Source organism: Halteromyces radiatus (genome assembly GCF_025201355.1).
Source record: "Halteromyces radiatus strain CBS 162.75 chromosome Unknown BX664scaffold_1, whole genome shotgun sequence".
NCBI classification, from domain to species: Eukaryota; Fungi; Mucoromycota; class Mucoromycetes; order Mucorales; family Cunninghamellaceae; genus Halteromyces; species Halteromyces radiatus.
Genome location: NW_026251687.1, coordinates 3,833,530 through 3,861,022, shown reverse-complemented (window position 1 = coordinate 3,861,022; position 27,493 = coordinate 3,833,530). Strand labels below are relative to the sequence as shown.

The window sequence follows — 27,493 nt, the reverse complement described above, 5'->3', positions numbered from 1 at the left end:
CTTACCAAAATAAAAAGATGAAGCCACAAGAATAATCTTAATTGAAAAGAAAAGAAAGAAAAACAAACAACGAAAAACAAAAAAATTCAACCTTTTATCCTTTTGGCAGCCCCCCAGAAAAAATTTTTTTCACTCAAGGAGGCGTCTGAAAATTTCAACAGTCATTGGACTGTTCGCTTGAACAATACAACCAAACATTTGTCTGCACCAATCAGCCTAAAAAATAACGAATGTCACGTACTTTTGATTCCTAGTCATCTATTTCTCTCTATTATGTCCTTGATAAAGACATATAATGCAATATTCATCCTAATCATCTACTCTATCCTATCATCATAACCTAGAAAGGATATTTTTTTTTTATCTGACCTTTTATATCAGGTGATTTAACCCTCCAAAAGGTCAAAAAAAAAAAAAAGCGGAATGTAAAAATATGCATCACACCTTTTTATTTTCTTTTTTCTCTCTCTTTTTCTTATTATTATTATATATGGCACATTCCAATACGAAATCAAAAACAAGCGAACCAGATACCCAAGCTAATCAAGTATTGAAAACGCAGATCGATGTCTCCATTGATGCGGCAAGGTCACTAATACATTCCTGGTTACCGCCACCCAAACCTGGAGAAAAAATGGACGATGATCAAGATCAAGAAATACTTTTTGAAAAATTTTCCACTGGTCGACCTGACAGGTAATATATACATATATATATATATATATATATATATATTCATGGAATCATACTCAACCTTCATTTTTATATAATAGACTTGGACTAGGTGCAAAATATTTATCACACAATGAAGCCATGAAATTAAACACAACAACAGGAGGAGCAACATCAAAACAACAAATACAATTGAAAAACAAAATCTTGAATCAAAACCAACGAGCAGCTTCCAAACGAAACCATGGCAACAATGAATCACCGAATTCTGCTAACAAACGATCAAGGACCTATGCTGAAGACGATGATGATAGTGATGACAATGACAGGAAAGCAACCACTAGCAAAAAGAAGAAGACCATAGGTGGACAAGGCGACTTCTTATCCATGTACTTAAATGAACGATCCAGCAAGAAAAAGAACAAGGCAAAAAAATAGTCTAGGTATTCCTTTTTTTTTTTTTTTTAGATAGAACATGTGTATATAGTTTCAAGTATATTCCCCCCTCGATATTTTTTTTATCAATAAACTTTCTGGTAGTCCCTTCGAGCATTTTGAAATCAGAAATTTGTTTTGGATATTTATTTTGTTGAAGGATTAGTTTTGACTATTATGAAAGATAGGCTTTATTTATGTGATGCTAAGGATGATGGTTGTAAGAGACCATTATAGATGTACTGCCGCATAACTAGTTTATCTTTTTTATACTATCGAATTCCTGTTGTAAACCCTTCCTGTTACAAATCGCATGAGCTGATCCTGTCGTACAGTCACTTTATCTTATTCTATTCCTATCAATATGCACATTGAAAGTAAAATGAAAAAAAAATCAAATGATTATTAACGTAGATTAATAAAGAAATGATCTATCAAAACAAACTATGTACAACATCAATTTTTTATTTCTTCCTAATCAAGATCTAATAATATGGACGACGGACAAAACAAGGGGAAGAGTGTTTGTGTAATGGTAAATCATAGGGAAGGCGAATAGGTACCACTGGTATGCCTGGCAAATTGGAAGGAGAAGGATCAAAAAGAGTGGAAGGCATCATTTCAATATATGGATCTTGATTCGTCTACCAGAAAAAAAAATTATTATTTTATTCATCTTTATATATCTATAATGACTTTACCTCCCATAGAGATGGACATATTAAAACACCAAGTTCATAACTTTTGATATAAAGTTGAGTACCATTGACTTGCTGATCACCCCAAGCTGCTCTACTAAGATTATGTGAAGTCAGTAAGAACCAAGCCAGCGCATACTTGTCCGTGATAGTGTCGTGATATATTCTGGTATAGGTTTTGATATGAGGCATCAAATATTGTCGTCCTACTGTATAACTTGCCCATTCCACCATATGTTCTTCAAACCAAGCCTGATTCTTTTTATATACATCTATGAAAACCAAATAGTTAGTATATCTGTTCATAAGTAATCTTTCTTTTTTTTTTTTTTACCTTCATCTAAACGAAGAAATCCACCACTGTCTAACAATCCAGTACAACTAAATTAGAAGGGCCATCGCGTGTATGTAAAAAAGAGAAAGGGAAGAAAAGTCAAATCATCATATTCATATATATATCATATTAAGTTTACCTCTCTGCAACAGTCTCCATTGTAGGATAAACCAAACGAATCTTGGCATGATTCGCGTCCTTTGCATTGTTAGCCGCAGAAAGGCATTGTTCAAAAGAATGGATGAATCGTTCTGTCATATTGGCAATACTAGAACACTATATAAAAGAATAAAGAAAAAAAAATCAGTATCATCACAGATCTATTATCATTTTTTTTTACCTGCCTGAATAACGATGGATGATTCATGACAACATTGTTCAGGAAGATGGACATGATCTTGTAAAACTTGAGCCAACCTTAACATTCCCCATTTTTTCAAATCTTGAGCTTTATGTCGACCTGGAATAGATCCAATCAAGATGGCTTTACAAGGACTCCAATCATAATATCGTAATCGCTGAGCTACCTCGTTCAACACTGGCAAATTGTATCCATGAAGATAGTTGATCATATCTCGAGCAAAAGGAGATTCAAATTCCATACCTTGAAGTGAACCAGCTGGTGAATAAGATGATGAAGTAGAATTGATTTTAAGTTGACAACGTGGTGTTCGATAAAGACCTTGAGTCATCCTTCTACAAAATAGAAAAAAAAAATCATATAATATAAATAGGAATACCTTTTTTTTTGTTTTTGGTATCGTACTCCCAGTCATCTTGAACCATGTTAGCCGTCATGATAACAATTTGTGCTGTTTGAATACCATTTGTATTGAAGAATAAGATCATGGCTTTGGTATGATGAGATCCTAAAAAGTAAAAAAAAAAACAATCATTATTCATCCTTTTCTGATTGTAAGGTCTTTCTTATTTATGGACAATAGTATCACTTTTTTTTTTTTTTTTTTTTTTTTTTACCATATCTGTCCTTTAAGTGAGGTTCCACCAATTGTACCCACGAGTAATCCTAATAAAGATGGATAAGTAACAATAAATAAATTTAAGAGTGTTTCTTGTAATTTTACCTTTGTTATTTGACGAGCAATATCAGGATCAGTATGACCATAGACTACCACCAAAGGCACGTTTCCATTTTTGAAATTTGGATGTAAGTGAGACATGAGGTAAGTTAAATCCACAAGAAAGTTCATTTGTACAATATATTCTAAATCTTCCTATAATGAAAATAAAAGAATATAAGCATGATTAAAAAATATGGTTATGAGGAAACTAGTCACTTACATGGTAAAGTAAATCATAAAGAGAGACTATAGCAAATAAGAAGAGAATATTTAATATTTATAAAAGTATTTTTTCGTATTATTATTATTATTATTACCGGTGTCTACGTTTTCTTCAGGATGGACATGAGGCGATGTGAATAAAGAGATACCAGGTTGGATGGATGTCATTTTTGTTTAGAAAAGAGAAGAAGAAGAAATAAAAAGAGAAAGAGATGGTCAAACCGGAGTTGTAAATCATACATCGGATTTTATTCATGCATATGAAGTAGTTGGAAGAGAGGAAAACTGACCTTTCAACGCAAGACTAACATTACTATTACTACTTCTACTACTACTATTATTATTATTACTATTACTATTATTACTATTATTATTACTATAATTATTATTATTACTATTGATACTATTACTACTACTACTATTGATATTGATACTATCACGGAAACGACGACCAGCACCACTTCTTCCAGTCACCATAGCAGCAGCAGCAGTCATCAAAGCTTCTTCATCTTCGTCGGTAGTAACAGTATCTAAACTAGAGGTACTATCTGTTTCAGGAGAGCGTCTAGACGAGGATGATAATGAATCATCCATAATAATACTTGTTCGATCAGTGAAACGTACATTTTTTAAACCAGCAGATCTTGATGGTGTAGTGGGTGATAAGGTATCATCAAAAGTTGGAGAGGTACATGACAAGTTTCTTAACGTATTTCGAATTGTCAAAGGGTCATCACATATCACATCCATAAATGTAGGATCTGACTCGTCAGGTTTGATATAAACGTCATCACCATTGAAACTGGAAGAAACTGGAGATGATGAAAGTACAGTCGATGTCGGAGAAAGAGTTTGATCAAGAAATGTTCCAGCATATACAGGTGATCCAATAGTAGTTGAGATAGGTTGCATTTTCTTATTCTTTTGTTTCTTATTTAACTTTTTTTTATCTATTCAAAAAAAAAAAAAAAATTACTATTTTTAGTACTAGGCATTAAATATAATATAATATATATTTATATCTTACCAATATTCATCCAATTAGGATCAACAGATGATCGTAATAAGTCCTTGACTAAAGGTAATAAATCAATAACCTACATAAAAATAATTATTTAGCCCAATTATGTGATACAACAGGAAGAAATTAGGGATTAAATATCCGATGAGGTTACCTTCCAACTATAGTCTGACAATGAGAGTAAATCACGTACCTATCAAAAGAGAATGAGCTTTTTTTTTTTTTTCATTGAATACATGTATGATGATTTACTTACTGTATACAATCGATGTTCATCCAATATAGCAAGATCGTTCTTCACTTGATCTTGTGACCATGATCTTTCTAAAGCTATTCTTCTTAGTAACACAGATGTTCTCTGTTGATTTGTTTGTAATAAAGGTTATAAATAAATACAATGGAATAAAACTTTTCATCAACAATCCTTGTTACCAAAGTATCAGGAAGAAGTATAGAATTGTGTTTATCAAGTAGGGTATCTAAATATATAATATAGAGAATCATCATTCAAATACATGTCATATATAAATTGATTCCTGATGGATTCCGTCTTTTTTTTGTTTTATTGTTATTACCTGGATTAATTTCCAATGGTTGAGCAAGGTTGTTTCGTTCGTAAATTGATGCAGAAAAAGACCGTTGAATCATAATCAAAAGTGAAAGAAAAAGAAAGGGAAAAAAAAAGAAAGGTAGAAAGAAGAAAAGAAAAGAGAGAAAGAAAGAAAAAAAGGAACAAAAGGAAAAACTCAAAAAAAAAAAAAAAAAGGTTTATACTTTTGCCACACACATATACACAACATATTTCTGAATACCCATCCAAACAAATGGGTTCTAAAAACAATTGCCGCTCCGTTCCTTGTTCATCTTCTTCCACAAATAAAAATCAAGATCTCTTCAACCTCCGGTACACTTTCCTTTCTAAAAACAAAAAACAAAACCAAAAAAAAAAAAAAAAAAAAAAAAAAAAAAAAAAAACCAAGCTTGACCATGTGAAGATCTATTACAACAAAAATAATCATTAACCTTTTTTTTTATTCAAATGATGATCACTAGATTATTGTCAATAGGGAATAAAAATATGCAATCTAAAGTTTCGCAAAGATTCTTTTGTGTTGCCTATTTAGTTTGCCGCCAAAGTCTTGAATGTCCTTGATCAATAATTTGTCCACTTCTAATCCTGGAAAATGTCCACCCTAAAAAATTATTATTATTATTATTAGTCACTATTCACTTTTATTTTCTTTTGACCTTTTACCTTTGTATATTCTTTATAATGTTGTAAATTTGTCGATGTTTCTAACCATTCCTTCGGTAACTATCCAAAAAAAAAAAAGGTTAACAAGATCTCATTACTGCTTCTTTTTCCTGAATCTCCGTTTCCTTTTTTGGTACGATACCTTGATAACATCATGATTGAAGTTGCTAATAGCTGTTGGAACATTGATTCTTGGAATCACTGTCTTGAACATTTCATGTTGATGAAGACATTCATAATAAATACGGATAGATGATGACATAGTGTTGGTCATCCAATAAAGTGTCACCTTCCAAAAAAAAAGATGGAATCAGTCAATGTTTTCTTTTTGTTTCATCAATGAGATTACCTGAGTAAGGAATTCATCTGCTGTAATAGTAGGAGGAAGTGATACTTTCTTGCTAATAGATTCATCTTCATGGAATGTCCACTCATGATATTTCTCCAACATCCATGCTACAAAAAAAGAAAGAACGTAAATTGTCATTCCCTTTTTTTTTTTTTTTGAATTTTACCCATCAAGCCAAGAGGACTATCTGATAAACCATAGGATAATGTATAAGGTCTTGTTCCTTGAATAGCACGATAACCACAACCATAATATAATTCAGCATTAGCGAAAGTAGCCCAGTTCAATATAGTTTTTCCTTGACCATACATCCAATTGAAACCCGTCACCAAACTACCAAAAAACTTGAACACATTCAATGGATGGAATAATAGATTTCTTGGTGTAGGAATAGGTGGCAGCACCATAGGGAAATTTGTATGGAATCCACAACAGTTTTCACTATGATTTGTTGCAGTGTACTTGCCAATAATCGCTCCATAATCTGTTCCGCTGAACAGGTATTTTGAGTACCCCAACTTGATCATCAAAGTATTCAGCATGTCAGACATCTTGACTACACCGCAGCCTGGTGTTTTCGGAGGATCAGAGAAACCGTAACCAGGTAAACTAGGTACAACCACATGAAAAGCCTATCCGAAGAAAAACAAATCATCCTAGTCAGAAAGAAATGATCCATCATATTTTTTTTTTTTTTTTTTTTTTACCTGTTTACCATTTTCGCCATCGCGTAGAGCATTGATCACCTTGTGGAACTCATAAAAAGTAGATGGCCAGCCGTGACATAGCAAGATAGGAAGAGCATCAGGATGTGATGATGGTTCATGGATAAAATGGATATTCAAGTCTTCAATTTTAGTATGATAATGATGCCATTGATTGATTTCTTGTCTTGCAGTATCAAAATCATACTCTTGTCGCCAGATATCAGCCATGGACTTCACTGCCCAAGTAGGTGCCCCTTTTTAAAGAAATTGGTATATCAACAAACGTAGATAAATAAATAAATAAAACTAAATAAAAGATCATGTTATGCGTTTATATAATGGATATCTTTTCAACATACCATAATCCCAACCAACGTCACTTTCAAGTTCATTAGGATAAACGATGTTGGCAAGTTTTTCTTGCAATTGTTCTTTTTGTTCATCAGTTAAACCAGGCACAGTAAAAGGTATAATGTCTTGATTAGTAGAAGTTTTCATTCTATTTGGTTATATAAAAGAAAAGTGAAAAAAAACAAAAGGGGAAGAAAGAAAAGGGATAAAAAAAATTCAAGAAAAAGAACTTTTGCCAGTAGAAAGAAGATTGAAAAAGGACAAAAAAAAGTGACAGAAGTGTAAGAATGTTTCCATCCCCGCCACTTCCAAGCATGTGAGATACCTTTTTGATTGGGGTACTAAAAAAGATATTCGCAATACACTGATCCATTTTAATCATGTAATAGATGTATAGACATTAGATGAGTCAATAACAAAAGCATATTTTTATTGATGATCAAAGAAATAAATAAATGAATAAAAAACTAGCTAAATAGATGGATAAAAAAAAATCATATGGCGGTAAAAACAGTTCGCATAATACGCTGATAACATCAACGTTGTACTTTTGCCTGCAGACTGCGGAAACTTCTTGGAACTAGGTTAAAAAAAAAAGGTAATAATCAATCCATTTGTTCTTCATACTGTTTGTTTGTAACAAAATCTTTAAAACTTTTTACTTACTTGACGGTCGCGTCTATCACATTTTGTATGATTTCAATGGATGATGGCTGTCCGTTTGATTTTCTAATGGTGTACTCTGTGTTCCTCGACGTGACCTTTCTTTGAATCTTGGTACTTTTTTCCAAACGATCAATTCTTCTTTCATGTCTTCTTTTGCGAAATTTCATCAATGATAAGCTTGTTGTTTTTTTTTCGTCATCGTTGTCAACCGTTTGATGCTACTGTTGCTGTACCTTGTACTTTCTAATAAAAATCAAATGTCAGTGATCTTTTTTTTTTATTCATTCTCTTTTTATTATTATTATTGTATCCTTACTGTCGCTTTTTTATTTGGTCCCATTGTCATTGCTGTCGTTTTGGAGCCAGTTTTTGAGATTGTTCACCATAAATTCGAGATATTTTTGTTATTGCGTTGGCCATCAATGTGATCGACGATATTATTTGTATCTGTTTGTTCACCGCAGTAGATTGGTGCCACAAGTCTATATCGAAATCAGGAACTGTCCTTGCCTCCAGCCTTGAATAGTTGATGCTCATGCCGTCATAAGGGGTGGTATTTCCAGCGCTGCTGAAGATTCTGCAGTTGACACTCGATTGGACGTTGACAACTCTGTAGGTGTTGTTGAGACTTAGTTGGAAATTGATCTCCTTGGTTTTCGATCTTTCTCTTGAATTGGAAAGGTCACACCAGAACCTGCACTTAAAACTGACCTATATTATTGTAAGATTGTAAGCATGTTATATATATATATATATATATATTGCTTACTGTTGAGTTCTATCAAAATAAAATATTTAAAAATAAGGTGAGTTCATCTAGATATCGTGGCACTTATAATGAGCTTGAGTTGTTGGTCTTACTGGAAGTGATTTTCTGATATGGTCGTCCAGGTGAGCACCATTTTTATTTCGTTCGTCGCATATGGGGCGCACTTCTTGATTCTAATGATAAGACAAAATAAACAGAACTTAGTATATCATTCATCGATTAACAAATAAAAAATAAAGAATACTTTAATATATTGTGTCTTTATCTTCTTCTAATAAGTTGACTGCTTACCGGATAATGGTACTAATAATAGCTGGTACATACATCAAAGGTAGAATAAAAAAAAGAGATCTTCATAACTTGAACAAAGAAAACACCAAAAGTCAAAAGGATAGGACCTGATTGCTGATAATAACGTTATTGAGAATGATATCATCCACGAATATTTCAAACTTTTTCTTGTCATCCGAAAATTTGAGAATAGAATAAAGAATAGAATAAAGAGGACAATTGATTTTTGAGGGATAGAAAATGATTCTTGACATGATTTGGACCAGATAAAGGCTTTTTTTTTTTTTTTGAAAAGTTCAGTCAAAGGAAAGACCAGGCTAGCAAAGCAATGTAGATGTCGTTTGAAGAACCCAACTTGATAAATGTTTCAATACGAGATGCCTTTCCATTCTCTTGACAGTATCTTCATCCCAAGGAATGTTCTTTTTTTGATCATATAATATTTTGAAATAAGCAAAAACCAATACTTGTAAGAACCTTGACAGGATAAGTATACAAATGGTACATGGAGATCCTAATTCGGAATCATTGATATATAACAAAAGTAGTTGGAATAAAAAAAAACTTGATTGAATAGTAAACTGACTGATATATTAAAACTAAAAGAAAAGAAAAGAAAGGGAAGAATTGCATTAAATAGAACAAAGAAAAAAAAACGGGCTTTGAAAATTACTCCTTGTTTACATTATATAATTTATCAATGAAATCAGAACATACGATGATATCCATCGTTGATAAATCAATATATCAATGATCATATCAATAGCAATATTTTATATATTCATGCTTCAAAAATAAAAAATAAGATATATATATATATGAAAAAACAAGAAAGTAGAGTACGATATAGAAAAATTCAGTCATCAGGAAAAAAAAAAAAAAAATCCAAGTACCGAACTGATCTTCCGAGGGACGTACTTATTTTCTGTCGACGGCTAAATTGGCGGCTTCGGGAAATTTTTATCCGAAATCTTTTTAAGGCTGACCCTTCCTTTTTTTTTTTTCTTGCACTCTTTTTCTTCTGTTTTCTTTTCTTTTTCTTTTTTTTTGTATTGACTTTAGTGTTAGTATATCATTTTAGTAGTGTTTATTAGTCTTTAGTAGTTAAACTTTTATTTAATAAAGACTTTACTTTTATTGAAATCACTTCATTACATGTCAATGCAATTGATTCCATCTTCGAATGTACCTTTTTTTTTATATATGTGAATGCGTTCCTTTTTATTTTACTTTTTTTTTTTATAGATAAGAGAAACGATACGATTCCAATATTCTTCACTTCGATATAAGTTTTTACTGTAGATTAGTTACTACGTCAAACCAATAACTTCGTCACCAAGCCACACTACTTGTGAAATAAATAGTGATACTCCTTTTTTTAAAAACGTTTTTTTCTTCTATTCTTCGTTTTTCTTTATATTTTCCTTTTCTTTACTATAGTGATACCTACGTAAATAACAACATGTGTCGTATCAGCGTATTTTGTACCTGTAATATAAGCGTGTAATAAGAAATACAGAGAATGCGTTCATACACATAATACATCGTGTAGATGGAAATGACCCCATTTATATGTAATAAAAAAAAAAAACTTTATTGAATAAAAAAAATGTGTAAAGTAACGACTATACTGATATATACAATAAAACCATAAAAAAAGAAAACATAAAGGTACGCGTATTAAAAATAATGAAAAAAAAGAGTCTTCACCATTTTGATCCAATTTATTCAATTCCTGGTCAGGCATAAACATTCATGCAGGAATCCATCAGCTAAACAGTATGGTCCACTGGTGAATGCCAGTATCATTGTAAAAGCTCATTCATTATCTAAATATAAAAAAGATAAAATACATACTTTGATTTTTTTTTCAAATCGAGTAACATACCATCGCCTGATTGAATGATTGAATAATAAAAAAGTTTGCTATACAGCATTTTATTGAAATAATATACTAATAATCATGAGTAAAATAATATACATATATAAGATAAAATAAAACGAAGTGCTCTTCCAACCTGTGGGTGCATTTCAAGAAATTGTATTCGATTGTCGTTGTTGTTGATAGTCGTAGATGCAGGCAGAGAAGAGAATGTAGTAAGACCAGCAGAAATTCAAATAAGACGTATAACCATTGTTGGAAGTGCCTTGATGCAAAAACTACCCTTGGCATTGATCCTTTTTGCTAATCACATTTTCACAAACTTCAGTAAACTGTGGGTAATATCAGCTTCGACGCCATCGGCTTTGTCCTCTACAATGCGTTCCAACTTGATTCAATAACAATCATTTGACCCATAGAATTCCTCTATATCATATTGACAACAACTAGCAATCATAACTTCAGGTAAGATACAGATTATTTGTATAAAAAAGTATCCTATAATAAAAAAAAATACATCAGATCACCACCAGCTTGAAAATAATACTTCTTACAAGGTTTGTTCCAAAAAAAAAAAAAAAAAAAAAAGAATCCTGCCATAATAATACACTTTGCTTGCATATTGGGTGCATCCTTGAGAGTTTGTTCCATTTCTGGTTCACATCCTGATATCTTGATTTGTTGATGAAGAGGACGGTAAGGAAGTAGTCATTTCAATATTAGTTGCAATCTCTAAAGGAAAAAGAAGAAAACCAAACGTTTTGATAAATGATGAATATCAATTGAGTTAACGTACTCACGTCGTTTTCGAAGTTCAACCAGAGGTGTTTTTGCACACGTAGTATTGCTTTCATATAGAGTCAAATCGTACTACAAACGCATCAAGTTGGTCCAATAGTATATTCAATCAGTTGATCTTGATCTGTACCCATTTAAACATTCTCTATGCATATAAATGTGTACAGTAAATTAGAAAAAAAAAAAAACAGGCAGAGTCCATAGAAAAGTCGAGATAACTTACCAAACAAAAGGGTTGCTTCACTACCATCAACAACAAAACGACCAAAAGACACCAACCTTCTATTATCCAATAGCAGATACTATACAATTAGAATATAATGGAAACAACAAAAAAAAAAAAAAAAGAAAAAGAAAAGAAAAGAGAAGATACGAGCATTTGAGCCTTTTTTCGCGGAGTTGAATTTCCTTGATCGCATAGAATAATCATTATTTGATAGCTTCAATGGGATTGGAGATAAAAAAAAAAAAACAATATAAAAGACATTTTTTTTTTATTTTCTCCTTTCTTTTGTTTTTCTTTCTTCTACAAAACACAAAAAAAAAAAAAAAAAAAAATTCAAAATCAAAAAATCAAAAAAAAAATTTATTTGCTTCTTTTTGGCTGCTTCCTTGTTGGTGTCTTCTTCTTTCCGTTCGCCTGGTTAACGCAACAGAACACTCTCATTTTTGTTTGTGATTCTTGTTTCTCCGTTTTCCTTGCTGTTCGTGTTCTCGTTGTGCCTTTGGTTGTCTGTCTTTTGCGTCTTCTGTCTGTCTGTCTTCCTTGCTGTCTGGATCTCTTTTTTTTTTTTTTTTTTTTTTTTTTTTTTTTTTTTTTACCATTTATGATATTTACACTATCCTTTTGCGTCGCGCACATCCTGGATGGGTTGATGCGTGGCGACCGTGCCTCAGAGCCGGAGGGTCTTCTTGTTTTTTTTTGGTAAGTGCACATATACAAATAATGTTTAGTTGATCATAACACTAACCATTTTTCCATTTCTTCTTTTCAACCACCGAAATGGGGTGAAAATACCGTCGATAGAAAATAAGTAGGCCCACAAGGAAAGGGCATACTTTTATTTTCTTTTCTTTTTTCCCTCACTTCTTTCTTCTCTTTTTCTCTTATTTCTAAAATGCCTTCCGCTGTACGTGTCTTCAACAAATTTAGATGATAGTTTTTTTTTTTTTTTTTTAACAAATGGTTAACTCGTATACTTTACTCATATACTTTACTCATTTCATAGGCCTTTGAAACAGCTGCGAAGGAAGCAAAAGGTTTTACAAAACTTCCTGATGACGAAATATTATTGCGACTATATGGTCTCTACAAGCAAGCAACTTTTGGTGATAACACTACTGGTAAAAAAAAAAAAAAAAAAAAAAAAAAAAAGTTCTCTGAAACTATATTTATTTCTTTATTGTTAGATAAACCTCTCTTGGATTTGAAAGGACGATATAAATGGGAAGCTTGGAAAGAACACGAAGGTAAATCAAAAAAGTAAAAATTCAGGATACGTAGTTTCTAAATATTTATAGGTGTACCTCAAGTTGAAGCCGAAGTCCAATACATAGCCCTTGTTGAAGAATTAAAATCCAGCTACCAATAATATTCTTATTTTTTTATTTTTTTATTTGAATGATTTTTTAAAATAAAAAAAAAAAGTATATAATCATTTTCATTTTTCATTTATATAAATAAAGCCCATACTCGACGTCACATTGCAAAAAGTGTCAGGCAAAGGACATCAGTGGTTCAATGAGATAGCAAGCCAGAGCTCATTGATCCAGGCGCAAAAAAATTAGAATAACAACAGCTGTACTATGTACAGCATTATAGTTGTTAAACTATAAAGAACAGATACTACACTTGATCTTAGCCAAAAGGCCTGAGAGGATAAGCTTTCATCGAGTTTTCAAAGTAGACCGCCTTTTTATACTTTTTTTCTTGGATTCTATACTCCGCAGACTACGGTCCCGAGTCAATTTATCCCCCCCAAAAAAAAAAGGAGATGCGGGTCACTTTTTCTTTTTTTTTTTCTCCCTCCCTTTTTTGTCTCGATTAAATATTCCTCCAATGCATATTGATATTCTTTTTCTCTTTTTTTTTACCTTCTTTATTCTTTTTTTAACTCATGAAACAATTCTTGAACCATTTATCACTAACGACATTTTCACAAAATACTTGTGAACCTCATCATGATCCTTCTTCTTTTTACATTAGTCTCTTTTTATGTATTGGTTTAGTAGTATCTTATCTTCCACAGGTAAAAATAATAATAATAATAACCCCGAACAAAAATAGATTTAAGTGGCATAACTTTGACATTTTGTTTTTAGCATTATCGTATCATTGTCAATAAAACAAGTGAAGGTTTTAGTGCTTGGTTTTTACTTCTTGGTGTTGTATCTTCTACTTCTAGTTTATTCAATATTGTTTTATTACAATGGAAAGCTATTGTTTGTTGTCATTCTTTGGTAAGTTCTCCATTTTTAAAAAAAAAAAAAACGAAAGAAAAAAAAATATATGAACTTTTCTTTTTTTTGTTATCTATAGTCAACAGGTGCTTGCTTTGAAGGATTAATGGGTGTTTTCCAAATTGGATTACAATGGGCCATGTTTTCTCTAGTGTAAATAAAGTTAAAGAAGAAAAAAAAGAAATGATGATTATTCATAATTCTTTTTTTTTTATTAGATTCATCTTGTTTTTGTTATATTTTCCCGAAAATCGAAAACGTCAAGTTCATCGTCCAAATAGCTTACATTTAGATTTACCATCTACTCTTACAGATCCTATATCAGAAGAATGGAAAGTATCTCTGGTGATAGCTGCTCTTTGTCTTGGTCATCTTGCTCTGTCGTTTGTGATATCTGTGATGTTATTGATCTTTGTTGGTGGACCTGAGGATCATCATTTGACAAATTTATGGGCTGGCTTTTTAGGTGTATTTAGTATGATCTTGGCTGCTATGCAATATTTTCCTCAAATTTGGAAAACTTGGAAACGAAAATCTGTTGGTGCTCTTAGTATTCCTATGATGTTACTTCAAACACCAGGTAAAAAAAAAAAAGGGAAAAAAAAGACTGGAAACTCATCTGTTTCTGTGATAGGGACGGCTTTGTTTGTATACTCCTTGATGGTTAGACCTGGCACCAATTGGACAGCTTGGATTACATATATGGTGACAGGCATCTTACAAGGAACTTTATTGACATTGTGTATCATATGGCATTTCAAGAATAAACGGATGGGTGTCAGTGATTTGGATGGATTACCCGAACAAGTACATACCGATGAAAGAACTCGACTATTAGATGATGTTAACTAATTTAATAGTTAATCTTTTATTTTTATTTTTATTTATATTGTATTTTACATTATGATACTCTTTTGTTTTTATTTTCAAATCGAAATAAATTATTGTATATGACATTTGATATTTCAAATCGATTGGTTTCTTTTTCTAGATAGTATGACAGGATGGAACTAGAAAGAATAAATGATACAATATTTTACTTTTATTATTATTATATGTTGTCAATATATTCATAACAAATAGGAAAAATGGCATTTTGTTGGGGAAGGCCTTCTTCATAGATGCCCAAAACCTAGTTGCATCTAATCTCTTTCCTTTTTTTTTTTTTTTAGGGCCTGAACAATTGGGTCACCGCTGTTACTGTCTCGGGAAAAAATCAATCTCTTCCCCCTTTTTTTCTTTCCTATCTCTCTCTCTTTCTTTCTTTTTTAATACTATCTATCAAGTGATCAATTCCTTATGGCAACCTTGGTGGATGTGATATTTCTTGGTACAGGCAATTCCGGTTGTATTCCAAATGTATCTTGTTTGACGGATCCCAAGGCTGACTGCAAAGTATGTTTATCATCAATGACACCAGAAGGACGTAAGAATAAACGTCGAAATGTTTCTGTGGCTATACGTTTTCATAGCCACGGCGATCCTCCTGAAGCACGATTAAGGTAAGAAAAAGAACAGGCTCTTATTACAGGGAAAAGTTGATACAAAGGAAAAATAAGTTGTATTTGGACTCTTTATTTTCTCATCCAATCTTTCTTTTTTTTTTTTTTACATTCTTAATATTTAGAACTGTTCTTATCGATTGCGGAAAAACCTTCTATGGTGAGTCACTTCAAACAAATAGTTTCTTTCTAAAGGAAAAAAAAAAAAGGTATACTCACCCATTGTTATGTCCTTTTTCTTTGCCTTATTGTCTATTTTATGACCATAGAAAGCTCAATAGAACTCTTTTCAAAATACGGTATAAGAGAATTGGACGGCATTGTAGTGACTCACCCTCATGCAGATGCAATCTTCGGTTTAGACGATGCTCGAATGTTGACTCATGTAGTTCAAGATAAGGTAGATATATATCTGACTCAAGAGACTATGGACACCGTAGCAACCACTTTTCCATATCTTGTCAGTCCAACTCTTGCAACAGGTAACAACAATAACATATGTGTATAAGTCATTAAATTAGATATAACATTAGGTACTGATTTGAATGTCTTTTTTTTTTTTTTTTTTTTTTTTTTTTTTTTTAATGGGAAACAACATGTAGGTGGTGGTGATATTGCTAAATTCAAATACCATATATTCGACCCCACCAAATCTTTTGAAGTTCATGGATTGACATTTGATCCTTTACCAGGTAATCTAAAAAGATAGGCTAAAGAATATAATCTCTCATTTCATTACATTACTCACTCTCTCCCTCTTTTTTTTTTTTGATGCAAATCTTGTTAGTTCATCACGGTATTTACTTTACAACTCGTACACCTTATATTTGTCATGGTTTCCGATTCGATGATATTGTTTACCTTTCTGATACAAACTACATTCCTCCTGAAACAATGGCTGCCATCAAATCATTACCTTCTCGTATCTTGGTCTTGGATTGTTTAAGAAGTAAATCTGGAATACACGAATCGATTGTTTTTTCTAACTTTTTTTTTTTTAAATAGTGGGTGAATCTCATGCATCTCATTTTGGATTAGATGATGCGTTGAAAGCAACTAGGGAAATCAATGCATTTAAAACTTATTATGTTGGATTCAGTCATCGGATGGATCATTATTCCTTGGAAAAACAATTGAAACAACTTGAATCTATAGAAAACTTGCGTGTGGCTCCTGCCTTTGATGGATTGCATTTAGATTTGGCGTCAAAAACTAAACTTGTGGAATCATCTTATTTTACTGATACTATCGTTGTAGACTAGAATTTTTTTTTTTTAGGTTAGATTTACTATTGTTTACGTCATGAAAAGCAATCAATAAGACTTGTATTATATCATTTGTAATACCAATATATATTTGTGATTTTTTATTTTATTTTTGACTTTGGGATGATCGTGATGAAATGAGAGATGGAATGATGTACATATGTAGATACTACTACTGCTGTTACTACTACTGATAAGCATACTACAACTACATATCATCGACATAGGATAATTTATTAAATTTTGCCGATTCGCTTCGTTGCCCAAGGAGAAATTTGTTCTTGTTCAAAATATTCAGTAGAATCCATGTTTAACCGAAAATCAGAAGAAGAAGAAGAATGAGACCAAAGAATCAATCCATCATCAACTTTTCTTGCCAAAAAAAAAAAAAGGTAATTGTAGTTTAAAAGTGGACCTCGAAGCAACCTTTTTCAATATAGGCATTTTTCATTCGTTTTTCGATATCCATTTCCAAAGGCAATGCTTGATTAGTCTTGATATCACGGTAAATAAAAGGAAGTCGTAATACATAGATCCCATTTCTAGGCAAAATCAATGGTGCATCAATACCAAGATCATAATCTACAGACTCGTCCGTATCAGGTAATTTGATCTATATCATAAAAAAAAAAAAAAAGAAAGTAAATATTTGATTTATTTGATTGATACAACTTTCTTTTTAAATGTTAAATATATACCTTGATATTTGGTTTCATAGTGATTTCAACATTGGCGTCGGGAGTCACCACATAAAAACGCTGTAACTGAGCAAGTTTGTCAGGATTCATTTTATTATGACCATAATCAGCAAAGTTGCAGGGGCATAATGCATACAATGGAAGATCTTGATGAATAAAATGGTTTCCATGTCCCTAAAAAAAAGAAGAATCGAGTCGATCAATGTTAAAAAATAAAAAAAAATAAAAAAATAAAAATAAAAATACCTTTGGATGACCTTTGTGACCTAGCTTACAAACTCTACCGTCACCACAGCTAAGGAAGCGATGACCTTGAGGACATTCATATTCTGCACCAAGAAATCCACGGATTTGACCTTCTAAGCGATAACTACGTTTCCCATCTCGTCGTCGTCTTTCTTTCCTTCGCTCGTCTTTGCTTGATTTCGATGGTGTTGTTGTTGCGATTGACTCTGTTGGATTTGTTGAGCTGGATGTGGTAATTGTTGTTATTGTTGAACTTAAATTTGGTACAATAGGTGCTGTCTTTGTGGTATGGAGAGAGGGAAAGCTTTCCATGGATACCGCAGTCGCCGTTACAGGAGGTTTGGAAATTGGCACTAAAGAAAATAAAATAATCTTAGATATCAACTTTTTTTTTCTTTTCTTAGCATATATATATATATATATAAATTACCCTCAACGTTTTTCCCAAGAGCGGGCCATTCATTCTTGGATGCTGTTGTATTTCTTTTTTGTTCTGTAACTTCCTTGTTGGTAATAGATGGTTCTGATTTGGCCGCCTTTGCTTCAAGTTCTGATACTGTAGTAAGATTCCAAGGTAATAAATAGTTTGTATTTTCGGTATAGCCTTCATAACGTTCTAATCCCACTGTATTCCGATATGCAGATGCGGGTCCAATGTAAAGTAATACAGCATCACTATGAGGTAGAGTATCTTCGTTATAAACCAATTGTTGTTGAATACCAAAAGTAGAAGCGTCCAGATCAATTGCTTTATGTTCATCAGCCAGACAACAAGCGAATTTTTCATAGAACCAATAATTGGCAACCTAATAATAATCATAATAATAACAAAAAAAAGAAAGAACGAAAATATTAAAAAAAAAAGCTTCCCAACATATATTGTTTTTGAATCAGTATCGCTTTTCGAGTTCTACCTCAATATCAAATGGATCTTCTCTAATTTTTCGAGACCGTCCACATGTGCAAGCATGATTGAAAGAGTATCCAGAGCTATGTGCTTTCGTGTCGGTGATAAGTAATCGATCATCCCTTGTGACAGTTTTGTGATTGTCATCCTCTTCATCCTTACTTTCTTCCACCTTATCATGTCCATCCTATGAAAAAAAAATTAGTTCATGAGAATAAATCAAAAATTTCTAATACAATATTACCTTGAGTCTACAGACTTTTCCAGTCAAACTGATGGCTTCACAACTTTGTCGACCTTGTTTCCAGATAATTTCACATTCACGTTCCAGTCGAGTAGCAAATTCGAGAGCAGATGGACCACGAGATAAAGAATTGTAAAGTCGTAAAACATTTTGGCTCTAGAATAGGAGAAAAGAAAAAAAAGAATGAGATGACGATCTTGTGATCAGTATATCATTTAATACATAGATATCTGGATATTTACCTTGAGCAAATGATATTGTTGAGTATAATAAGGTGGTGAATCTTGAATATAGGCGTCGATACATTTTTGCATGATAGCTTGTGAATGACTAAAAAGAAGACAATGACATAAATAAGAATTCTAACACATATTCAATATATGTATATAAACTTTTTTTTTTTTTTTTTTTTTTACCTTCGTGAAAAAACTCTTTCCACCTCTACCGTATTCTTGATTTTCTTGCGTAAAATAACTTCAATTTGTTGTACCATACCTTTCGTACTACGGTTATCAGTCATGATCTGTTTTCGGAAGTCATCATGTTTTGCATCATCACCATAACGATGTCCATAAATAAGAGACAAAAGAGGAACCAGTGCTGAGAAGAATTGTAGCGCGGTTGGTAAAGGTACATTGGTTTGTTTGACTTCATGTCTTCGGTTGGACGCTTGAGATAACACCTGTAGATGCATAGGGTTCCTTGATTTCGCTGTCTTGATCCAATGGCTGATAAATTGACATAAAAGTTTGTTTCCATAATCTTCCAACATATTTGCTACTTGTATTTTGTTGTTTCTTTTTCCATTGGATTTTACTGTCGTTATAGAGGAATCTTGCAATTGATTAATCGTGTCAGATTGAGTAATCGTATCTGCAAAGTAATCTATTTTGGAGAGATAAGTGTCGATATCCAATTGTGATGGATCTTCAAACGAATATTGTTGTTCTTGATCATCTGATCGAAGGGTTGATGGTATTTCAGGAATCATATGCAGAAAGGGAAATTGATCTTGAGGAAGGCAGAATAAGGACCTAATAATATACACACAAAACATATATCAGATCACTTCAAAAAAAATAATAATATCACTCTATACTTACTTAAACTCTAGATTATTATGACTAGCGTTATTGTCAGAGGGTATCGGTATAAGACGAATGGATCGAAGTAAGTGTCTCATTTTTGCCTGTAATGACTCTTGTAATTTCTTCATAAACACTGGTAAATGAGATCGGTTCGTGTTCTCTACATTTGGAATTGGTATCTTGTAAAAGAAAAAAAAATAACATTTCCATTAATAATCAAATGCCAAAGAACACATATATTTTCCGTTACTTACTTTTGTCAAGATAAAAACCATAAGTGGTACACCTTTTGCAGGACCCCACCAACCGGTCACTTGAGCATTCAATCGTTCTCTTTCACGTCTACTTTCCGCTTCCTTCTTTTCAAATATCGAGAGAGGTACTGATATATCCCAATGTTTCCAACAGTGCGTTTGAAATTGAGCTAAATGAGTATATATTCCGTATTTTGCTTGTCCAAGAGTTGACATGGTGGAGAGTAGTTCAGAAGTAAGCATAGATGAAGGTAAAATCGGCTAGTTCAAAAAAAAAAAAAAAAAAAAGAAGAAGAAGAGAGAATGTCAATATCAGTTTCACTGGAGTACTGATTCTACTTACAATAACCAAATGAGATAAAAGAAGCATTAAAAGAAAGCCACGCATTGTAGCTGCTTGATAACCGGTCATCGCCTTCTGAACTATCTATTATAAAAAGAAGAAGCTATTGGTTAATATAGAATCCGAACAAGTTACACTTTAAGAAGAAGAAGAAGAAGACTCACTTTTGCAGCGGCTTCCGATTCATTGTTGGTAGAATGAGATGAGGAAAGTCCAGAAGTCAAAGTTGTTAGATGTATAGTAGCATCCATATATAAATATCCAATGTTGGTATCCTTGTCAATATATAATTGAAGATCATCAGTGACCTAGTATATTGACATAAAAGAAGAAGAATGAGAGAGAAAAAAAAAAAAAAGAAAGAAATCAGTCAAACTTGGTATCTTTTGAAAGATTACAAAAATCAAAATAACGTTACCGAAAGAGTCCCTGGTTTTATTTGCTATATATAAAAAAAAGATCATATATTCTGTTAGTTGTATATCACTTTTATTTTCTTTTAGTGTCATTTGCGTACTTCATTTTTGGCTACAAACACGTCCTTCCCTACAATGGTGTTTGCTATGGTATCTGAGGAGTATGAGGTTCCGTAAGTGGTAGATCCAAGTCCAGGACTACCAAAGATGGAAACAATAGTAAGATTTGTCTGTTCAATTAGTTTTGTTTCCTTCAAAAGTCGATTGATCTCATCCATCCAAGTCGGGTGATATATATATATATATATGAATAAAGAAGAATAAAAAGAAAAGAAATAAAAAAGAATAAAAAAAAAAACCACTCAAAGGCAGATGCCCTTTGGATTGATATCCCCATATTTTTCAAGTACCGCATTATTCTAGGTCGGGCGAAGTGTCTCTAAACGCGACACGCCTCTAATTTTTTTTTTCTTCTTTTTTCTTTTTTCTAATACTTCAGTATTCTTTTTGTCCTGTTTGTACCTTTGTATCCATGTATATCAAACAGGTATATTGAACTATTATATGAATATTAAAAACTCTTTCTTTTATTCCTTCTAGTGAACTAATCTTGTATTCATTTACATGTAGATTACTATTCAAGGATTCAAGTCTTACAAAGACCAAACAACTTTTGATCCTTTTAGTCCTCATCATAATGTCATTGGTAACAATATCAAGCACGTGTAAAATTGATAATGATCTAAATACATTATCTTTATTTTAGTGGGACGCAACGGATCCGGGAAAAGTAACTTTTTCTCAGGTACATTTTGTCTTTGTTTTATATAGTTATGTAATAATATTGACTCACTCTGTTTCTTTATTTTTTTCAAAAAAAAAAAAAGCTATTCGTTTTGTGTTAGGTGATGCTTATACAAGTCTTAGCAAAGAAGACCGTCAAGCACTTTTACACGTAAGTCAAAATAGAAAAAAAAAAAAAGGTAAGTGTTTGGGGGTATTTATCATGCTTTTATTTGGTTATTATAGGATGGTGTTGGGGCTGCTACCATATCTGCTTATGTAGAAATCACTCTAGATAATACGGACAATCGACTACCTGTAAGTATTCATATATATCTTTCTTGTTTTCCTTTTTACTCATTATACGCACTTCGATATATATATATATATATATATAGATTGACAAAGCTGAAGTCACATTACGAAGAAGTATTGGATTATCATTGGATGAATACTCGATGGATGGAAAAGCTATCACGTAAGTATGATACATATATAGGATTGGAAATATATTCAAATAGTTACTTCATTCGCTATCATTTAGGAAATCCGATGTCAAAAATTTGTTTGAAAGTATTGGTCTTTCTAGTGCAAACCCTTATTTTGTTGTACCACAAGGAAAAGTATGTACCTACTCCTCTATATCTTATATCTGACTGTTTTATTTTTTTTTTTTTTTGTAGATAAACGCGTTAACAGTTGCTAAAGATAAGGATCGACTAGAACTTCTCAAAGATATTGCTGGTACTAGTGTTTATGAAGAAAAACGAAAAGAAAGTACAAATGTTATGCAAGAAACAGGTACCAACAAACAAATAGTAATCATAAAAATTGGATGATAACACTGACCCTTCAAATTCTTTTTTTTTTTTTCGTATTAGACACCAAACGTGCCAAGATCGGGGAAGTGCTCGAATACATACAAGATCGTCTTAATCAACTTGAAGAAGAAAAGGATGAGTTATCACAGTTCCAAACAGTAGATCGCGATCGACGTTCTTTAGAGTACACCATCTATGCTCGTGAACAAAGTGACACAAATGATAAGCTAGAGGAATTGGAAAATACCCGTCGACAGGATTTGGAAATTCGTGACTCAAAACGTGATGATTACAATGATAATGAATCCTCTCTTAATGTAAGTATAAATATCAACGAATGAATATAAAAAAAAACACTTATATACATTTATATCAATATTAGCAATTGGAAATCAAAATGCGGGATCTTACTCAGTCAATTCAAGCTCATGAAATGGATAAGAACGAACTACAAGATGAACTAGAAGATCTCATGAAGCTACGAACTCAATTGGAATTGCAAATCAAAGACTTGGAAGACGATCAACTTTCAGAATCTGATCTTAAGGTAATAATAACAATAATAAATGGAATAAATTATACTTACACTTAATTCTGGATTTCTTATGTATATAGGATAAGATAGCCACACAAATAGATCAACTCAATAGCGAGATTATCAATAAAGAACAACATATAGCTGAAATCAACCCTCGTTATCAAGATCTACTGAAATCGGACAAATCTTTAAGAGAACAGTAAGCGGGTTAATATATATATATATATGATTGAGCATATCTCTGAATTTAACGACATTGTATAATTTTCATAGATTGGATACACTCAAGATTCAATTGGAAGGTTTATATGCCAAACAAGCCCGTCTTTCTCAATTTGGAAGCCGTAATGAACGTGATCAGTGGTTACAAAGTCAAATCGGGGAACTTTCATCACTCTTCAATGATCTTGAACAAAAAGTAAGGATAATCCATTTATTTATTCACTGATACTTTTTTTTCTCACTTTTTCCTTTTTTTTTTGGATCATAGGCTCAAACATTGATGGATGAAAAGGAAGCTGCCAAGGAACATTTATTACAGAAAACTCAACAAATTCAAGACATTCAAGACAAGGTCACTGAACAACGATCTACAAAGGAAAAGCTTTTAGAGGAAGAAGCTCAACTCAAACAAGAACGGGATCAACTAACAGAGTCAAGAAAGTAAGCATTTAACGAACATCAATTTTTTTTATATGCTCATCAATCGTGATGTTTCTTTGTAGAACCTTGTGGCGTGAAGAAGCTGGCCTCGATACTGTTGTTCTCAATTGCAAAAATGAAATCCACAAGGCAGAACGTGCATTATCTGGATCTATGGACAAGGTAATGATATATATATATATTCGTCATTTAATATTTACCATTTGTATGATATAGAACACTAGTATTGGACTTGCTACTATTAGTCGAATTACAAAAGAGCACAATATTCAAGGTGTCTTTGGACCTTTATATGAACTTTTTGAAGTGGATGATCGATTCAAAACTGCTGTTGAAGTAGCTGCTGGAGCAAGGTACTGATGAAAAGAATAAATCATGAGTATCAACGTACTAACAAGCTATCCATAGTATCTTCCAAGTAGTAGTGGATACAGACGATACTGCAACCAAATTACTGGAAACAATGAATGCTGAAAAAGGAGGCCGTGCTACTTTTATTCCTCTGAATCGTGTCAAATCTACGCCTATAGAATATCCCACAGCCAATGATGCCATTCCATTGATTGAAAAGCTTCAATTTGATCCCAAATATCGAAAAGCATTTGAACAGGTAACAAAAAAAAAAAGGTGGAATAAGGAGAAGAAAGTTGTGGATTCATTCTTGAGATTTATTTATGTTTAATAATCCTATAGATATTTGCCCGGATTATAGTTTGTCCCAACCTTGACGTCGCAGCCAATTATGCCAAATCGCGTGGATTTACAGTAGTGACTCTGAATGGTGACCGGGTGGATGGAAGAGGTGCTTTCTCTGGTGGATACACTGATTTTCGACATTCAAGATTAGAATCTGCCAGGACATTGAAGACTCAACGTGAAGCTTTGGAACATCATCTTACTCGTGGAAAAACTATCAAGACAGAAGTGGAAACATTAAATCAACAAGTGACACAAATATTGAGTTCACTGCAGCTGGTGGAAACTAAGAAGAAGAAAATTCAAGTCCAAGAAGCACCTGCAGAATTGATCAGCCGATTAAGAAAGGAAGAAGATTATTTCAACAAAATGATCCAATCCAAGGTAAGACTAAAAGAAAAAAAAAGTAAAATAATGATCATGTACTTATATTGGACATCATATATCTATTTTTATTACTTGTACAGGATGTCTCGTTAGAAGAAGTACAGACAAGTATCTCTCATTTGAAGCAACAAATAGCAAGTTATGAGTTGGAATTACAATCAGAACCTACACAATCCTTATCAGTAGAAGAACAGGCGCTTGTAGTTAATACTCGATCTAGTATGGAAGAAATCCGACAACAACTATCTCAAATTAGTGAGGCCAAAATGACGGTAAGAAAAAAGAAGAATAAGAAAAAAAAAAAAAAAGGAAATCGAATGTGTATTATGTGGGATTTATAATACAAACATCTTATATCTCTTTATTTTTTTTTCTTGGTTTGTATAGGTGGAGAAAGAAATCAATGGTTTGAAGGATATGTTGGAAAATGATTTGAAGCGACGATTGGATAGATTACTGAATAGACGAAACCATATCAATGCCGATACATCATCTGAAGAATTAACTCAACGAACTAAAGAACACAAGGCAGTTGTACGAAAACTGGGTAGATTAACAAAACGAATCACTGGTAAGAAGGATATGATCCATTGGGTTCATGAAATAAAGATAAATATTAGAAAGCTGATCTTATTTATTTTAAATTAGAATTGGATACTGAAATCGACAATGAACAGGAACAAATTGAACGACTCAAGGAAGAATTTGATGAACTTCATGTAAGTAACAAAAAAAAAATATTATAGAAGTGTCTTTAATTCTTGTTTAATACCTATGAACAGACCATACAAATGAATTTGGCACATGATATCAAGAAATTGGAGAAACACCTTGAACGTTATCTATACCGACGATCTATTTTACACCAAAAGAAAGAAGAATGTAATGCCAATATTCGTGATTTAGGTGTATTACCGGATGATGCCTACGACAAATTTACAGGATTGACAGTGGAAAAGGTAAAAAAAAAAAAAAAAAAAAAAAAAAAAAAAAAAAAAAATACATATGAAGTAAAATGGAACTAACTTTTTTTTTATGCAACGGTAGCTACTTCGACGATTACACAAAGCTAATGAAAGTTTGAAGAAATACAGCCATGTGAACAAGAAGGCATTTGAACAGTATACACGGTTTACCAAGCAACGGGATCAACTTATCACTCGTAAATCTGAACTGGACAATTCTGCCTTGGTAAGACATCAAAAAAAAAAAAAATGGTATACTATAACTGATATGTTCAATTTTTTTTTTAAAAAAAAAAGGCCATCCGTGCATTGATTGATTCTTTGGATAGAAGAAAGAATGAAGCTATTGAACGTACATTCAATGAGGTAGCCGCCAACTTTACGGAGGTATTTGAAACTTTGGTTCCTGCAGGTCATGGTGAATTAGTGATGGATCGATTATTACAAGTAAGAAAAGTAGTGGAACTGAATGAATGATAGAGAGAGAGACAATCTTAGTGACTAATTAAATATTTATTTTGTACGCATAGACAGCTGATGATGATGTAATGGATATGGATGAAAGTAGTACTCCAAAAATGGTCGAAAGGTATACTGGTATTGCCATCAAGGTATGAATTTTATATATATATATATATATATATATATATATATATATATGTGTGTGTGTGTGTGTGTGTGTGTGTGCTGGGAAGAGGGGAAAAAAATCGTTCTATTATATATTGATCATCACCTCTATTCTTATTATTATTATTAGGTGTCATTCAATAGTCAGTCAGATGAAGGGATGATTATGCAACAGCTTTCCGGTGGACAGAAATCACTTGTAGCCTTGGCACTTATTTTTGCTATTCAAAAATGCGACCCAGCACCGTTTTATTTATTTGATGAAATCGATGCTAATTTAGATATGCAATATCGTACGGCGGTGGCTGAAATGATCCATTCTCTTTCTAAACAAGCTCAATTCATCACTACCACTTTCCGACCTGAACTCTTAGCCGAAGCCGACAAATTTTATGGTGTCACATTCCAAAATAAGGTGTCACGCATTCATGCTATTGCCAAAGAATATGCATTGGGTTTTGTGGAAGAAGTAAGTCCAAAAAAGGGTAGGGATGAAAAAGGTTAGAGTTCTGACCATTTTAATTTCTTATCTATCGTTAGGAACAAGCACACTAGAATAGAAATCATGTTATCATCATTTGGTTTGACCTTAATCCTCATACAAAATACACGCACAGAGTATACTATTCCATTATTGATCTTTTTTTTTTTTGATATGTCTGAAAAAATAAAGGGGTTATTTGTCCTTTTATATATTTTTATTGATTGGTTGAAAATGAAGTATAAACAAAAATAAAAACAAGTCATTGTTGATATTGAGATGATGATGATAGGGAGGTGGTGGCACATTCAACATGGAATGACCATAGGATATATGTATAATTGAGGAGAGTGGGAATAAGGAGATGATGATAGAGCAGGGGAGTGATGTTAAATGAAAAAAAAAAAAAAAAAAAAAAAAAAAAAAACAGAGATAAATAGATATGTATAAAGATATAGATATATAAAACTAGAACTAAGACTGAAGAGAACAAAAAAAAAGAACATAACAAAGTAAGAATAGTAATAATAATAATAATAAATAAGGAGAAACGACTATTGATTAGGCTGTGTAATCA

General features: G+C 32.3%; 12 protein-coding genes across 12 annotated transcripts; 5 read left to right on the top strand and 7 right to left on the bottom strand.

Annotated features, from left to right (window-relative positions):
• Positions 1–455: 455 nt before the first annotated feature.
• On the top strand, positions 456–1,236 carry BX664DRAFT_31083 (uncharacterized protein). Its single transcript, XM_051542566.1, has 2 exons — positions 456–696; positions 774–1,236. The coding sequence occupies exons 1-2, from the start codon at positions 491–493 to the stop codon at positions 1,108–1,110; spliced, it is 543 nt and encodes a 180-aa protein (XP_051405543.1). The 5' UTR covers positions 456–490; the 3' UTR covers positions 1,111–1,236.
• Positions 1,237–1,550: 314 nt separating this feature from the next.
• Positions 1,551–3,642, bottom strand: BX664DRAFT_322529 (tyrosyl-DNA phosphodiesterase I). Its single transcript, XM_051543513.1, has 10 exons — positions 3,539–3,642; positions 3,442–3,467; positions 3,225–3,374; positions 3,118–3,166; positions 2,906–3,008; positions 2,484–2,835; positions 2,279–2,415; positions 2,140–2,186; positions 1,809–2,077; positions 1,551–1,751 (listed from the first exon to the last, which is right to left on the bottom strand). The coding sequence occupies exons 1-10, from the start codon at positions 3,609–3,611 to the stop codon at positions 1,593–1,595; spliced, it is 1,365 nt and encodes a 454-aa protein (XP_051405542.1). The 5' UTR covers positions 3,612–3,642; the 3' UTR covers positions 1,551–1,592.
• Positions 3,643–3,684: 42 nt separating this feature from the next.
• Positions 3,685–5,185, bottom strand: BX664DRAFT_322525 (uncharacterized protein). The gene is made up of 6 exons (XM_051543512.1): positions 5,040–5,185; positions 4,897–4,943; positions 4,721–4,822; positions 4,619–4,657; positions 4,471–4,540; positions 3,685–4,393 (listed from the first exon to the last, which is right to left on the bottom strand). The coding sequence occupies exons 1-6, from the start codon at positions 5,110–5,112 to the stop codon at positions 3,696–3,698; spliced, it is 1,029 nt and encodes a 342-aa protein (XP_051405541.1). The 5' UTR covers positions 5,113–5,185; the 3' UTR covers positions 3,685–3,695.
• A 269-nt stretch (positions 5,186–5,454) lies between these two features.
• On the bottom strand, positions 5,455–7,342 carry BX664DRAFT_322521 (Alpha/Beta hydrolase protein). Its single transcript, XM_051543511.1, has 7 exons — positions 7,135–7,342; positions 6,776–7,029; positions 6,235–6,700; positions 6,069–6,175; positions 5,862–6,008; positions 5,720–5,779; positions 5,455–5,657 (listed from the first exon to the last, which is right to left on the bottom strand). The coding sequence occupies exons 1-7, from the start codon at positions 7,271–7,273 to the stop codon at positions 5,550–5,552; spliced, it is 1,281 nt and encodes a 426-aa protein (XP_051405540.1). The 5' UTR covers positions 7,274–7,342; the 3' UTR covers positions 5,455–5,549.
• Positions 7,343–8,134: 792 nt separating this feature from the next.
• BX664DRAFT_345997 (uncharacterized protein) lies at positions 8,135–9,106 on the bottom strand (the record flags this gene model as incomplete). Its single annotated transcript, XM_051547510.1, has 4 exons — positions 8,135–8,503; positions 8,562–8,570; positions 8,654–8,734; positions 8,960–9,106. The coding sequence occupies 4 exons, from the start codon at positions 9,104–9,106 to the stop codon at positions 8,135–8,137; spliced, it is 606 nt and encodes a 201-aa protein (XP_051405539.1).
• A 1,644-nt stretch (positions 9,107–10,750) lies between these two features.
• On the bottom strand, positions 10,751–11,230 carry BX664DRAFT_322516 (uncharacterized protein). Its single transcript, XM_051543510.1, has one exon. It carries the CDS (start codon positions 11,023–11,025, stop codon positions 10,807–10,809), a length of 219 nt encoding a protein of 72 aa, XP_051405538.1. The 5' UTR covers positions 11,026–11,230; the 3' UTR covers positions 10,751–10,806.
• Positions 11,231–11,392: 162 nt separating this feature from the next.
• BX664DRAFT_345996 (uncharacterized protein) lies at positions 11,393–11,782 on the bottom strand (the record flags this gene model as incomplete). Its single annotated transcript, XM_051547509.1, has 3 exons — positions 11,393–11,466; positions 11,535–11,604; positions 11,756–11,782. The coding sequence occupies 3 exons, from the start codon at positions 11,780–11,782 to the stop codon at positions 11,393–11,395; spliced, it is 171 nt and encodes a 56-aa protein (XP_051405537.1).
• An 868-nt stretch (positions 11,783–12,650) lies between these two features.
• On the top strand, positions 12,651–13,124 carry BX664DRAFT_345995 (putative acyl-coA-binding protein; the record flags this gene model as incomplete). Its single annotated transcript, XM_051547508.1, has 4 exons — positions 12,651–12,662; positions 12,762–12,876; positions 12,943–13,002; positions 13,054–13,124. The coding sequence occupies 4 exons, from the start codon at positions 12,651–12,653 to the stop codon at positions 13,122–13,124; spliced, it is 258 nt and encodes an 85-aa protein (XP_051405536.1).
• Positions 13,125–13,554: 430 nt separating this feature from the next.
• BX664DRAFT_290382 (uncharacterized protein) lies at positions 13,555–14,947 on the top strand. Its single transcript, XM_051541881.1, has 4 exons — positions 13,555–13,781; positions 13,855–13,992; positions 14,072–14,145; positions 14,211–14,947. Exons 1-4 carry the CDS (start codon positions 13,650–13,652, stop codon positions 14,842–14,844), a joined length of 978 nt encoding a protein of 325 aa, XP_051405535.1. The 5' UTR covers positions 13,555–13,649; the 3' UTR covers positions 14,845–14,947.
• Positions 14,948–15,105: 158 nt separating this feature from the next.
• BX664DRAFT_382420 (metallo-beta-lactamase family protein) lies at positions 15,106–16,756 on the top strand (the record flags this gene model as incomplete). Its single annotated transcript, XM_051549039.1, has 6 exons — positions 15,106–15,494; positions 15,620–15,654; positions 15,764–15,976; positions 16,097–16,186; positions 16,282–16,443; positions 16,500–16,756. The coding sequence occupies exons 1-6, from the start codon at positions 15,292–15,294 to the stop codon at positions 16,754–16,756; spliced, it is 960 nt and encodes a 319-aa protein (XP_051405534.1). The 5' UTR covers positions 15,106–15,291.
• Positions 16,757–17,162: 406 nt separating this feature from the next.
• Positions 17,163–20,412, bottom strand: BX664DRAFT_254105 (uncharacterized protein; the record flags this gene model as incomplete). Its single annotated transcript, XM_051540349.1, has 11 exons — positions 17,163–17,372; positions 17,458–17,631; positions 17,704–17,909; positions 17,958–18,056; positions 18,134–18,509; positions 18,618–18,797; positions 18,855–19,010; positions 19,097–19,184; positions 19,271–19,888; positions 19,958–20,121; positions 20,197–20,412. The coding sequence occupies 11 exons, from the start codon at positions 20,410–20,412 to the stop codon at positions 17,163–17,165; spliced, it is 2,487 nt and encodes an 828-aa protein (XP_051405533.1).
• Positions 20,413–21,585: 1,173 nt separating this feature from the next.
• On the top strand, positions 21,586–26,940 carry BX664DRAFT_255941 (RecF/RecN/SMC; the record flags this gene model as incomplete). The annotated part of the gene is made up of 24 exons (XM_051540441.1): positions 21,586–21,661; positions 21,722–21,760; positions 21,843–21,910; positions 21,985–22,056; positions 22,137–22,216; positions 22,283–22,361; positions 22,422–22,539; positions 22,620–22,876; positions 22,942–23,106; positions 23,175–23,296; positions 23,371–23,515; positions 23,588–23,760; positions 23,823–23,922; positions 23,977–24,113; positions 24,180–24,181; positions 24,303–24,370; positions 24,454–24,840; positions 24,924–25,115; positions 25,231–25,374; positions 25,659–25,802; positions 25,891–26,034; positions 26,106–26,255; positions 26,339–26,419; positions 26,566–26,940. Coding segments are annotated over 24 exons (3,318 nt in total), but the record flags the coding sequence as incomplete, so codon positions are not given.
• Positions 26,941–27,493: the final 553 nt, after the last annotated feature.

Bases quoted from the DNA above. Each gene is read 5' to 3' on its own strand.
- BX664DRAFT_31083 (XM_051542566.1), top strand. From the start codon at position 491: ATGGCACATTCCAATACGAAATCAAAAACAAGCGAACCAGATACCCAA. The intron at 697-773 runs GTAATATATACA...TTTATATAATAG, and splicing joins TCCACTGGTCGACCTGACAG to ACTTGGACTAGGTGCAAAAT.
- BX664DRAFT_322529 (XM_051543513.1), bottom strand. From the start codon at position 3,611: ATGACATCCATCCAACCTGGTATCTCTTTATTCACATCGCCTCATGTC. The intron at 3,167-3,224 runs GTAAAATTACAA...CATCTTTATTAG, and splicing joins TTGCTCGTCAAATAACAAAG to GATTACTCGTGGGTACAATT. The intron at 3,009-3,117 runs GTAAAAAAAAAA...TTTACTTTTTAG, and splicing joins TCACTTAAAGGACAGATATG to GATCTCATCATACCAAAGCC.
- BX664DRAFT_322525 (XM_051543512.1), bottom strand. From the start codon at position 5,112: ATGATTCAACGGTCTTTTTCTGCATCAATTTACGAACGAAACAACCTT. The intron at 4,823-4,896 runs GTAACAAGGATT...ACAAATCAACAG, and splicing joins TACTTCTTCCTGATACTTTG to AGAACATCTGTGTTACTAAG. The intron at 4,394-4,470 runs GTAAGATATAAA...TTTTTTGAATAG, and splicing joins TCCTAATTGGATGAATATTG to ATAAAAAAAAGTTAAATAAG.
- BX664DRAFT_322521 (XM_051543511.1), bottom strand. From the start codon at position 7,273: ATGAAAACTTCTACTAATCAAGACATTATACCTTTTACTGTGCCTGGT. The intron at 6,009-6,068 runs GTAATCTCATTG...TTTTTTTGGAAG, and splicing joins CAGATGAATTCCTTACTCAG to GTGACACTTTATTGGATGAC. The intron at 5,658-5,719 runs GTAAAAGGTCAA...ATAATTTTTTAG, and splicing joins ATTATAAAGAATATACAAAG to GGTGGACATTTTCCAGGATT.
- BX664DRAFT_322516 (XM_051543510.1), bottom strand. From the start codon at position 11,025: ATGCCAAGGGTAGTTTTTGCATCAAGGCACTTCCAACAATGGTTATAC.
- BX664DRAFT_290382 (XM_051541881.1), top strand. From the start codon at position 13,650: ATGAAACAATTCTTGAACCATTTATCACTAACGACATTTTCACAAAAT. The intron at 13,782-13,854 runs GTAAAAATAATA...TTTTGTTTTTAG, and splicing joins TAGTATCTTATCTTCCACAG to CATTATCGTATCATTGTCAA. The intron at 14,146-14,210 runs GTAAATAAAGTT...TTTTTTTATTAG, and splicing joins TGGGCCATGTTTTCTCTAGT to ATTCATCTTGTTTTTGTTAT.